Source organism: Hoplias malabaricus, chromosome 13, assembly GCF_029633855.1.
Source record: "Hoplias malabaricus isolate fHopMal1 chromosome 13, fHopMal1.hap1, whole genome shotgun sequence".
In the NCBI taxonomy this organism is placed as follows: Eukaryota; Metazoa; Chordata; class Actinopteri; order Characiformes; family Erythrinidae; genus Hoplias; species Hoplias malabaricus.
Genome location: NC_089812.1, coordinates 24,968,335 through 24,981,893, shown reverse-complemented (window position 1 = coordinate 24,981,893; position 13,559 = coordinate 24,968,335). Strand labels below are relative to the sequence as shown.

General features: G+C 42.6%; 1 protein-coding gene and 1 pseudogene across 2 annotated transcripts; both read right to left on the bottom strand.

The window, feature by feature from the left end:
* Positions 1-681: 681 nt before the first annotated feature.
* On the bottom strand, positions 682-2,854 carry LOC136665162 (uncharacterized; annotated as a pseudogene).
* Positions 2,855-7,071: 4,217 nt separating this feature from the next.
* Positions 7,072-11,926, bottom strand: LOC136665268 (uncharacterized). 2 transcript variants are annotated; one of them, XM_066642829.1, is made up of 5 exons: positions 11,909-11,926; positions 11,773-11,813; positions 10,952-11,015; positions 9,941-9,969; positions 7,072-9,356 (listed from the first exon to the last, which is right to left on the bottom strand). In XM_066642829.1, the coding sequence occupies exons 2-5, from the start codon at positions 11,789-11,791 to the stop codon at positions 8,017-8,019; spliced, it is 1,452 nt and encodes a 483-aa protein (XP_066498926.1). In that variant the 5' UTR covers positions 11,792-11,813; positions 11,909-11,926; the 3' UTR covers positions 7,072-8,016. The 2 variants fall into 2 exon arrangements, with proteins under 2 accessions (XP_066498926.1, XP_066498925.1); XM_066642828.1 differs by having other exon boundaries at positions 10,952-11,024; positions 11,773-11,912.
* Between the last annotated feature and the right edge of the window lie 1,633 nt (positions 11,927-13,559).

Sequence of the window (13,559 nt, the reverse complement as noted above, 5' to 3'; positions counted from 1 at the left end):
AACGGGAGGCACCTTGGGATAATCTAAGCTGGAGGTAGCGTGTAAGAGGTTCATAGGGGCTTATAGGGGAAGGGAGTTTAAAGAGAAATATTTGAGAAGAATTGTGAAATTGGTCTGTTTTACTGTGTTTAATAGTAAAGACGAGTGTGTTTGGATCAAGTATGAGTAGGTCAGATAGACAAGGGTAAAGAGAATTATGGTGGATGGAAGACGGGGTTGTGAATTCAGAGCAACGGAGGAAGCCGAAAAACGCTAAAAGGAACATGGCTTCGAGGGTGGCATCGGTAGTTGGTGATACGTAACCGGATCGCAGGGTAGATAGGCAGCTGTAAAGAATGTGAGAAGAGATTGGCATGCGTTGAGGTAGATGATGAGGTTCAGTTCTTCTTAATCCTTTAAGAAGCAGAGTGACTTGGTGATGATTAGTAAACGGATGGGGAGAGCCGTAAATCAGTTTGAAAAAGAAATTAATAGCGGCTGTATAGCTTTTTAAAGTGGATGAACGAATAGAAAATTGAGAGCTAGTGAATGAGAGGAATGCTGTAAAAGAGTGTAGATCAGAAGAAGGGAACGGTATAGAGTGTATATGATGGAAGCGTCGAAAGCACTGTCATCCAGTCCAGTAAGTAGACAAGGTGTTTGGTGCCAGAGATTTCAGGATTAAATCCTGGGATCTTAGAGTCAGATTGCTGAGTGTGTGGGAAGATGGAAGATGAGGTCCGAAAATGGTGGAACAGTAGTAGGATGCAGGTCGGACTGTGGAGCCAATAGCTTGAACTTCTGAAATTGGAAACGAGACAGAGAGTCAGCAATAGGGTTAATGTGACCAGGAATGTAAACAGCTTTTAATAGAAATTGATGGACGACTGAGTGCCAAGTGAGGCGGCGGACGAATGGCATGAGACTGAGTGAACTGGAGCATCCTTTATTAATAATATGAACGACTGATTCATTATCTGATTGGAGAAGGATAACTCGGCCGGTCCATTCATGTCCCCAAAGAACTGCAGCAATGACAGCCGGAAAGAGTTCGCGGAGCGCAATGGAGTCACCACAGTCTAGCGCTAGACGGGTGAATTGATCAGGCCAGCAGGATGCGAACCAGTGTCCCTTGTAAAAACCTCCACACCCCATGGACGGGGCTGCGTCGATGAACAAATCAACGTCCTCTGGGTTAGCTAGTGCGTCATTGTAAAAGAAAGAGATGCCATTCCATCTGCGGAGGAGGAGCAACCAGAATTGTAGCTCTGAAGCGCAGGCTTGGTCCAGGGATATTAACTGAGAGAGAGAAGAGGCTGAAGAGGCTAGGTGCAGCAAATGAGAGATGAAGGAACAACCTTGTGGGACAACACTCATCGCGAAATTAAGATGCCCCAAAAGGGAGAGGAGTTGTCGTTTGGTGACACGTCGAAGAGAAAGAAATTCAGAGAGGAATTCAGTAATGCGGGCCAGCTTGTCGTGTGGGAGTGAAGCACGAAAATAAACTGAATCCAGAAAGATGCCCAAAAACTCAAGTGAGGTGGCGGGGCCGATGGTTTTCTCGGAAGACAAAGGAATGCCCAGGCGATGGAAAGCAGCAGTGAGAGAAGTGATGCAGCGGGCCGGAGGGGAGGACGGCGAGTCAAGGACCAAGAAATCATCCAGGAGGTGTACCACATACGGGACATCATAGACGTTAAGGAGGATCCATGAAAGAGCCTCGGCGAGTGTGTCAAAAATCTTGGGGCTGCTCTTACAGCCGAAGGTCAGTCGAACTGCGAAGTAGAATTGTCCCCGCCATTTCACCCCAAACAGGTGCCAGAAGTCAGGATGGAGGGGAATGATTTTGAAGGCGGAGACCACGTCCGCTTTAGCCAGCCAAGTGCCGCGACCAAGGAGCTTAATCAGTGATATGGCATCGTCGACCCGAGCATAGCAGAGGGAAAATTCCGAGCTGGGCACGAGACTGTTTATTGAGGGCACAGAAGAACCGCGCGGGGCTGATAAGTCGATGACAAGCCGCTTCTTACCAGAATATTTTCGAGTGGCAACGCCGAAGGGGTTAATTCGGAAAGTAGAAAATGGGGGGGAAGAATAGGGGCCCATCATAAAACCCTCCGAGACTTCTTTGGCCAGAAGAGAAGTAACCACATCAGGCTCCGATTCGGCGGAGAGAAGGTTGGAGGCATGGAACGAGGAGACGGGCAGAACCACCAAACCTGGGGAGAAACCAAACAATAGACCATCAAGGAGATAACATACGAATGCAGGGTCAGGGTGGCGTGAGAGGCAGCTTGCGAGCTCAGGAACGTTGACAGGGGTGGAGAGAAAACGGATCAGTCAGCTGTTACCGAACTTAGGCGGCCACTTGGGGCAGCTTGGCCGAGCGTGGGCTTGAGCGCAGTAGGTGCATACATGAAGGAACCTGCAGGAAGATGCAAAGCAGCCAGCGGAATTGAAATTATTGCAGATCATGGAGCCATTTAGAAAGAACAAGCGTCTACCGCGGGCATCACGGGAGCTAGAACTGGTGATACGCTGACTGGGGGCCTGGTCAGGGATAAAAGAAAAGTTAGGGCCCGGAGTGGGCGCCGGGGTGACCTGGGAGATGCAGAAGTGGGATGAGAAGGGTTGCCGCACAACCCACAGGAAAGTGCAGTTCGGCCAGCAAAAATGCGGCAGTAGAGCTCCAAGTCGAGTGCACCCCAGTAGGATGGAATATTCCACTGTTGCAAGCGGGCGGCGGCCCGTGCAGAGAAGAGCCGATGGTAGTCATAAAAACCAGAGCCTCCAAAACGGACTGCAAGGTCGAGGACGATGGCGAGGTAATCGTCCAATTCCTGCCTGCGGGCGGGGAAGGAGGAGCACACCACATCGCGATAGAGGGAAAATGCGAGTGCAAATTCGGAAGTTGTGAGGAGCTTAGAAGCTCTGTGCTCTGAAGTCTTCAATGAAAGGGTCACGTCCCCCACGTCAATGGAGCGGGGTGCTGTACAGGAAGCTGAGGGAAGCAATAGAGAGGACAGGTCAATGTCCGCACCTTGGAGAATCCGCTGAGGAAGGGTGGGCTGCACCAGGGGTGGATTGAAGACACGAGCATTGGGAGGAGGAGGAGCTGGAGCAGTGGTGAAGAGAGAGAATGTGGCGTCGGGAGCTCGGGGCGCCGGAGCAAGAGGTTGACTTGCAAAACCTGCGGAGAGAGAATCGGCATGATAAAGAACGGGATACTGCAAGCCCGTGAGAGGTAGGGGTTGGGATGAAGAGGGAAGGGGTTGGGATGAAGAGGGAAGGGGTTGGGATGATAAGGAAAAAACAGGGTAGGTGGAAGAAGTAGTAGCAGGGAGAGAGAGAGCAGGAAGATCAGAAGCACGTAAAAGGGGGGACGAACGAGAAAAAACAGAAGTCGGGGCAGAGTCGGGCCCAGTAGTGCAGACAGGAGCCAGATTAGTGGCACCAGCAGGGGACACTGAGTCGGGGAGGGAGGCCCTCGCGGGGCGTCCTCGGCGCCGCGTCGCAGGTGCAATGACGTCATGGCGCAATGGCGTAGGTTGAGCGGGAAAGACCTCATCCTCCGGGGTAGGAGCCGAAAACAGGGAAAAAAGGGTCCTCTTGTTGGCTGAACGAGGGAAGGGGATACCACGGTCTCGCAGCGCTCTCTGGAGGCCCGCCACGGTCCAATCGGAGATGGACGGAGAAGCGGGAGAAGCCGGATCGGGCCGTACTCGTCCGGCGGTGAAGGAGGGCTGCCGAGCGCGCTGGTCGCGGCGATGAGGTCGCTGGGGAGGAGGAGAAATCGGAGAGGAGCGGCGTCCGCGTGCAGGACCCGTGAGTGTGGAGCGAGAATGGCGAGAGCGTGCGGAGGAGCTTGGAGCAGCTGAAGTGGCAGGTGAGGCAGGCACGACGACTGCCGAACGCAGTCTCCTAGTGCTGATGACCGGGGTGGCGTTGGGCGATCGAGTAGGGGAAGGAGAGAAGAGCTCGTGGTCAGAGGCGAGCAGGTCGAGATCCATGGTGGTTGGCAATTCAGTGACGCAAGCAGGAAGCGCAAGACTAGCGACTTGATTGTCACGGAGATTACGTGAGGTTGAAGGGTATAAATAGGCCTGGGGGGAGGAGCGTGGGCGTGGCCCAACTCCCAAAATTCTGTTATAGTATAACTTCAATTTGTGTGTGTGTGTGTGTGTGTGTGTGTGTGTATATATGTATGTATGTATGTATATGTATGTATGTATGTATGTCTGCATGTTGGAGTGTGGCTTCCAGATACTGCACATTCCTTCTTTCAGGGCTGAGTATAGGATGCCTATTTGCAGTACGGCTATATCTGTCTCTATTCTCTCATTTGTCACACTATTTACATGTTAATTTTATGGCAAAATTATGTTTATTTGTTTTTTATTGTAAATTTATGGATTTTTTACAGTGTTAATCTGTTTGTTTTACATCTGTTTCTCTTGATATGTTTTTTCTTAAATGTAAAATTCATGATTTCCCAGTTTCATCACTGGCCGCTTCTCAGCTCTCAACGGCTGTAGTGGCATCCAGACCTAAGCTAAATGCCCACACCCTAGGCCTCTGGGTTCTCTTTAACACTATTGTTTTCTTAGTGACGCAGTGTTGTTTTTGTTCTGATCATTATACCATCATTAGACCAGCCCTCGCAGCTAAGAGCAGGCAGGAGAATAAAACAATTCAAAATGCTTATTCTGTGGCATACCTTCAAAGCAACATTTTAGTACATACTTAAAAATGAATGGACCATGGATTTAACACATTCATTTGCAATTCTTTGCTCTTTTGTGGAAAAGAAAAAAGTGAAGAAAATAACACCCCAATTAATATAAATATTTTAATAGGCTGTATATTTTTGCGTTTTTGTTCATCCCCAAGTTTTGCCAACACCTGGCCTCAGAAAGTTGAGGAATAACCTACAATCAGACTAGCTATCACCTGATAACCTCTGATTCCTTTCTGGTTGTTTCCCACATTTACTTCTCACGTTGAATAAAGTCTTTTTTTAAAAGCGAAAGCAAAAGTAATTATATTTCAATAACCTTTTACATCTAAATAAATTATATCTCAATAAATAAAAGTATTTATGTATGAATTTAGAAATATCCCAAAGATAAATTTTAAGTATTTATATTAATGATGTATTTAAAAATCCCTCCTATATTTCTCACCTCTTTATCTGTAAATATTTCCTGAAGAGTTTCCCAGTGACTCTTTTTGAAGATGGAGTCTCTTGCCTTCTTTGAGAAATAACAGCAGGAATTTCAATCGTGGAAAAAACAAGTCTATTCTGAAGTAGCCAGAAAAAGATAAAAGTAAAGATGTCTTGTTCCTCCTTCAGTTGACGATGTTATCTGCACAATACACAGCCAGCATCAGGATTAATTGTAAGGATAATTGTAAACATGAAAAACAGCATTCCCTACATTCTGTTAATGTTCTCAATGTGGTGTGAGGTCTGAAGAGAAAAGCAGCTTCTTCTGGGAATAAATTCCTATTTGTTGAAAGAAGTGAAATGTAAAGTAGTGCCATTGTTAATGTTCTCAGTGTGACATGAGACAGTTGAAGAGTAAATCAGGTTCTATTCCAGTTTTCCAACAGGAGACATCTGAAAGACAAATATAGCACCATTTAATGCATGCAGACAGTAGACACTTTCCAAAATTATTGAAAATTATTACTAAAAACACATTGTCTTACCTATGTATTGTTTTACGTCTGTCCAAATGCTTCAGAAGCTAATACTTTCAGTCAGATCTTGTTTACTGACAGTTTTTACACAGAGAAATGGATATTCACAAATATTTAAAATAAATTCAGCCACCCAAGAGACAGTTAATAATAACTTCATTGCGATATATTTTGATTATAACCATGTAAAAATGTGCAGGCCTGCTCCTGTTAGTGAGGGAAAATGTTTCCATCTTTTTAAGGTTCAAAATATCTTATCCTAATTTATATTTATGTTTCTGATTTTATATACATCAATCATCTACAACATTATATTCATCTTCATTTTTTTTCTACACTTCTAGTCCAGGGTAACAAAACCAGAGGCACTATTCTCCCTGTTACAGCTCAGTGAAGCATCACGATGATGTTGAAGTTGCAATCTGAAGGCAAATATATCACATTTAGCTAAGTATAATATAATATAACTATTTATTTTCAGAAACAATGGCAGCCACAGTTTTAGCCAGAGCATGAGTTTTTCACAGCTTTTAAATGTTGTACAATCAATATTTCCTGTCAGCTTTGGTGAACTGGAGTAGGTGCCTCATTAACATGTTCTTCTGCCAGCACTCTCAGAAGGTGTGTCATGTGCAATGTCCAAACCGGTCACCAGAGGTCCTTATCACCAGAATATTAACTGTTGCCCTTAGCAACGGATTCAGTATGCTCACCTGTTTCCAATATCTCATTAACCCATCTACTTATACTTCCCACACACATAGATACACTGCAAAGCATTGACAGTATTTTCTGCAAGCCAAGCATACTTAGTTATTTGCCCTTTTGTTTTTTTGTTTAAAGCCTTTGAAGACTTTTAACTTTTTATCAACTAAAGGAAGCCACTTTTGAAGATTAAAGACCAGATCTGCTTCTTCTGAACAATCTTTGGAATGAGTGAAAGAAGGGGAGGCAGAGCAAAGTAAAACACATCAGATAACAGCAGATACATGCCAGTTCTTTCCTGGTCTTTCCTAAGAAGTATTTTATCCCCCTGTTTACAAAGATTCCCATATATATATATTTACAAAATAAAACAATGAATTGTGAGAAAATGGCTCCTTTTTTACTGATTTTGATAAAGTACAGATAAGAATACTTTACAAATTACAAAATACTTTTACCAAAGTATTGAATTTATTGGCATTTGATAACTGCCCCAACATTGAATTAGTTTCATAAATCAAGGAATGACCACTGAGGATTTCATTATTAACAGCCTGTTTAATAAAAATAAAATAGAATTTCAAACAATATCAAGAGATACTTTTAACATTGCAAATGTTTATTAACACAACACACACACACACACACACACACACACATATATATATATATATATATATATATATATATATATATATATATATATTCATACCAACAGTAAGATCTGGTTTAAGCTGCTCTTAGGAATGGACACATCTATTTAATGAATAAATTATTCTGGATATTATGTACCATAAGTCCAGAGTGAATATTATACAGTGACAGCTGAGTGCTTCAGTAAACCGAAGTCTTAAAGTCCTTATCAATTTAGAGAATGAGATCTACTCTGAGTTCAGGAAAGTAGTCACACGTTTAAAGTAATATAATTACTGAGCACTCAGCACGCATGGAGAGGGGGTACCCATTATAAAAGCTAATGTCAAAACTCAAGCTCAACAACCACAGCCACACCAAAGACTATTAAAATACATTAACAATGCCGGGCCTTCTCTAACTGCACAACAACGACCACCGTACTGAAGACATAGCCAATGATGTGATTGAGGCAGGTGTACAAGAGGTATTACACCCCCACACCCCCTAAAAAAAAAGACATGTTTTGGTCTCTTTGGTTTCTTTTTGGGGTGGCGGTGGGTCTGGAGCCTATCGCAACAGCACGCAGTGCCGTCATTCACCTACAAACATGTTGTTTTGGATTTTAACACAGGCAGAACATGACAAATTCCTCACAGAGAATTACTCAAGGTAGGAATCAAACCCACAGCCTCAAGACCCCAAAGTTGTAGGGCAGCAACACCCCCTGTTGTGCCACATGCTGCTGTAATTATTCAATGTAATTAAAATGGAATTAATATTCAGCAGTAAATTGTATTTAATTGCAGTTAACAGTGGCTTGATCGAGAGAGGAGACTCTATATTCTGGTCATTACAGAGCATTAGATGGCACCTATGTGTTTCACATTCATTCAATCAATCATTAATCTGTACCCGCTTATCCAGTTCAGCGTCGCGGTGTGTCTGGAGCCTACCCGGAATCACTGGGTGCAAGGCAGAAACACACCCTGTGTCTCACATGCTTGATTTAATGACTGATAATGACAGATTATAGCCCACCGAGGAAGAATAGGCATGTGGAGAAGAAAAAGTGCCCACCACCAGGAAAACAGAGAGACAACTCATCAGGACAATACGGCAAAAAAGATGACGTCGGTTAATGAAGTCCAGACAAACCTCTACAAAGGCTGACCCTGGAATAACAGCAGCACAGAGAGCCACCATGATCCCAAAGTCCTGTGTCGCTAATGGCAGGAAAGCACAGACTGCAGCTCCTATAACTGCTCCAGCTCTTCCTACATGTCCTCCATATCTCTGACCCAGATTTCCTGCTGCATTTAGGGCCACTCCAGCCCCTCCAGAGGCAGCCAGCAGACTCCCAAACAAAGCCCCGGTGCCCAGCATCGGGGAGATTTGTGGTAAAGTTGCTACAACTCCAAATGTAGCAGCCAGCGCAACTGCATAGACTATGTTTGTCTCATCAGTGCTAAAATAGGAATGCAGCATGGCCCCACAAGAAGCCTGAAAGACTTGGATCCCAAACACAATGACAAAGAAGCGCTCCAGCACTAGCAGAGTAGGTGTAGTGAACTCGGTTGGATCTAACATTGGCACTGGTTGGTGTTCATCATGCAGCAGACTCCTGGATATGAGAAGTGTAATAATCATAAGAGTTGGTATATTCACAACCGTCTTGCTGAGTTGGAATTTGTGAAGCAGACAAAGCAACAAAGACGGAAGAATGAGGGGTAACAAGGTCCCCAAGTCTAGAAAAATAATGGCTTCTGTCTTGAAAAATAACATTGAGAGTAGACGCTCAGAAAAAATCAACAAATCTATCAAAAGGGAAATGGTAACGGCGATATATCCATAGAAAAGGCCTGCTGTGGCACAGAGTACGGATGCTATTATTACAGTGACCACTGTGTGACATAATATGAATATTACACTAGAGTCCACTGAAAAGGCTGTGAGGAGAAAATGTGACAAACTCCATTCCAAGCTTGCCCCTACAGCAGATCCAGCCACTGCCACTCCGAGTACAGCCACATTTGCAGCTAGTGCGACAGAACCTGCTGAAGAGTCTCCCCATCTCTGTTTTTGGACCACTTCATAAACAAGAACTCCACACCCTACTCCAGCCGCTGAAACTGAAATAAGGCCTAGCAGAGACAAGTAAGTGACATATGAAGAACTAATAAATGGACAAAGCTGGGGAATCTTAATCGCGAGCTCAGTCTGGCCTTGTGCAGCATTGTTTAAAAAGTGGATGATCTCTGCCGACATGGCACCCATGCAGACTCCAGCAGAACCTCCAGTCACCAGGCCCAGCACCAGAACTCCAATCCCGTTCCCTACAGCACAAAAGAGAACAGATTACACGGCTGGAGATATACTTGCTGTTTGGCCATTCGTTGGTGAAGACCACTGTCTGCATTGTGAATTTAACTGTTCTCATACTTATATTCTAAGTGGTGATACGTGTATGCTATGTTTGTAACTGGGGGCTTCCACTAGAGGGCAGACCAGAAAAGTATGCGAGTAATTGCAGATTTGGCTCTGACAAACACTCTTCTTCAAAACTTTGTGATGCTGTTGATCACCTACACTGTCCCCTACCTTGCGTATGCTTACCGTAGCTTATGTTCTGAGTGCACAACCGATGCACCAAACGGACTCGGATGCAGTTCTCTTGTGAACACGCACGCATGGCCAAACAGCAAGAATATCTTTCGTCTAAGAAATAGTTGGGTGAACAATATAATGTAGACATCTTTCTGTTTGCTCCAGATGTAGCTGATTAGCCAAAATGTGATTGATGAAGTTTGTTCAGTTTAGAACTGGAGCTAAGCTGCTAACATTGTTAACACTCTGGGCTTCTTTCTCAGACAGAGATTAAAATGACTGTTTAGATCAGTCTAAGGAAAGAGAGACTCACACAATGCGCAAGATGATTTCACTCCGGACCTGTTAATAAAATAAAAAATAAAATAATGACATAAACAAATTTAAATGCAGTAAATGTTACGGAAGCATATTGCTGCTATGCATAATAATTCTTCAACATGTACAAAACCATATGTTGTAACTGTGAAAATGTATAATGTTATTATGAGATTATTATGTTGTAAAATCAGCATATTGTAAATAGAGAGAATATCTCACTGTTATGGGATTCATTTATTCATTCATTCATTCATGGGATTCGGTAACTCTTATCCAGTTCTGCGTTGCGGTGGGTCCAGAGCCTACCCAGAATCACTGGGTGCAAGGCGTGATCACACCCTGGAGGGGGCGCCAGTCCTTCACAGGGTGACATACACTTAAACATTCACCTATGGACACGTTGTAGCTTTCATCATCAAGAAATTACATAATGAATTGTCCTGAACGTATTTCTGTTTTTCCACATTTCTACATTTCTTTTATTTATGTATTTCCACTGTTTCTATTTGTTAATGGGGTGTAGGTTCCTAACCTCACTCTAAAACAGGTTGGGTCAGCTTGACAAACCACTAAATAGCTCAGTGGCTGGTTTCAGTACATTTATTACTGGCAGAATGTCACAGCAGACACTGTTGTTTTTATGGCATGATAATAATAATAACGCTTTCTCATAATAACAAGGTGTTTATTTCATAAGTAATGCATACGATCTTTTAATAACAACATGCTGAAGAAGGTTTTTAAATCATACGTAGCAACAACACACTTCTGTATACTATGCACCAATCAGCCAAAATGATCATTGTCCATATACCCCTAAACCCAAGTAGACCTACACTCCATCCTAGCACCCATGAAAAGATTAGATACCATACTTATATATATGGTTAAACATAGTGGAACTGAGAGAATGGACTGAGTGTAGAAACATGGAAGTGATTGTGTTGTTTTGGCTGCGTGGTGTAGATGGTGATGTGTAATAAAAGCAGGATTTTGAGCTTACAGACAGGAGGTGGGTGAGGTTACACCAGCTGCATCCTTCACGTGCACTTGCACATACGCAGTACCTGCACACACTAAAGTTTATTTTTAACCAGAATGTAAATAATGCTGAGAATTTGTTTGGATTTTTAAAAACACTTTTGGGGGACCCTTGATGTGAAATTGCAGAAAAATAATTCTGCAGGGTTAGTGTTAAGAATTCAAAGTGAATTAGAACTTGAATATGTCCAAACTGCATCAGGCACTAGGGATTCACCCTGGGAGATTCACTAAAGATTCACCCAGGATAGAGTCATCTTATTAGTTTATTGTACTGTGCAGAACATTTAGACACCTAAGATAATGATATATTTTTAAACTAATGTCTTCTCAGTAAGCGTGGTGCTTGTTTAAATTTATATATAAGCAGAGTAAATACAATATATATATATATATATATATATATATATATATATATATATATATATATATATATATATATAAAACAAATAAGAAATAAGATCTTTTTTTTTCTCTATAAAGCAGTAGGTGAGAGTGAGTTTGAAGAAGAATGTTTTGTTCAGGTTCTCCTTGATTTGTATGAATTTGTTAAATCAACAGCACACTTTATCTAAAATAATTATTCATTAACCACTAAAACTAAGTATTGGATGAGAACCTAAAAACAATAGAGACTCCACGAGGAGAGATTTGGAAAAAGTTAAATCAACACATTCACTCACAGAATATCACACTGGAATAATGTTATTGGGTTTATTCTAATGTATATATATATATATATATAAAGCATTTTAATCTTTGACAGAACTTTTCTGATCTTACCTTTATCTGGAACAGCCATAGCTAATGGGAACAATGTCTGCCTTGGAAAAATTATAATAATCCTCAGTTAAACAAGGTAAATAGAGAAAAAGACTTTAGTCTGCAAGGTCTAAGTGAAAAACACACAACTTCATACCACTTTAGACAGTTGTAACTGGATGCAGGAAGGATATATTCCTCATGATTAACAAGGAGTAATTGGAGACAGTGATAGAATGAGGTTGGGCCAGTTGGTGTTGTCAATGGAATGTAAAAACATGCAGTGCTAAATGTTTTCAGAGAGAAGCAACACGCCCAACAAAAACACAAATAAACTATAAAAAATAAACCACATGAAAATAGTTTCAGTTTCACTGACCTGAAATAAACAGCTCTCAGATTGTTTCACCTAAACCATAAAGAAACTGGTCTTACAAATATTAGCAATATTTAATGCCTTAAGCTTGCTGACATTTATACTATCACATTATGAATAAAAGAGGTATCCATACCCTGGAGTCCTTCGCAGGACAACACACAATGACACACGCTCACACACTCATATCAATGGGCACTTTTGAGTAGTCAGTTCAGCTACCAATGTGTTTTTGGACCAGGGGAAGAAACCAGAGCACCCACTCTGACACTGGGAGAACACACCAAACTCCTCACAGACAGTCACTCGGAGCGGAGCTCAAACCCACAACCCCAGGAACCTGGAGCTGGGTGACTGTGACACTACGTGCTGTGCCACTAAGGAGCAGTTGATGATACCGTAGAACCTGTAAATAGCAGACACTTAAAGGTGATGTTCACAGTGAAACCTTGAAAAGCATGAACCAAGATGAGGATGTTGCTCTATTTCTGCTCTATAGGTGAGTAATACTGGCTTTGCTATTACGGACCATGCCCGTAAACACTGAAACGGGGAGGTGAACTCAGAAGGGGAGGAGTTCAGGGTGGCTTATGAATGCGTATGAAGCTGGACCCCCCTCCCCTCGTTCGATAAATGAATAAGAGAAAAGGGTGGAGACGGGGTGGAGGTGGGAACAACTTTAAAACAGGAGCCTAGGAGGATTTGATAATAGCCGAACACGGCTCCGAATATGGGGATCAGCAGAAATGACCCAGCGCGGAGGAGCGAGTTGACATAAGGAAGCAGTCAAGTCGAGATCCGTCTCCTGAATTAAATGAAGCAAGTTGTGAATTTAAGTCGTGAATTTGTGGGGTGTATATATAGGGCTGAGGGGAGGAGTTCGGGCGCGGTCCTGCTCCCAAAAATATGTTATTACATAACTTATATTTTGAATGTCTATTTGAGTCCTTGTAGTAATGGGGAAAAAACGCCGAACTTAAATTATCCACTGGCAGCAAACAACACTGCTGTCCTCTCTCTGCGTGCCGTCATTATTTTACTGGCGCCGTGCAGTCAGCGGTCAAAAAGTTCAAGTTGTGACGTGTATTAAGAGCGACAAAAATGTTTTAAATATTAAATATTAAAATATTATAGATGTTACAAGATCACCATAATCTTCATAGAATTACATTTTGAAAATAAACGAACTAAAATAAAATTTAATTAAATACTCATTAATTATTTTCAAAAGCTGAGCCACATCATAGGGATCAAAGAGCCGCATGTGGCTCTGGAGCCGCAGATTGCCGACCCCTGGTCTGGACCCTGCTTGAGGGGCCCAAGACTTTTTAAGAAAGCCATGAGAGTCTGACGCCTGCAGAGGAGCCTGCAGTCATTTCAAAACCAGAGTCATTTTCCTCTTTAGTCTTGAAAAAGGCTAAAAGAGAAAAAG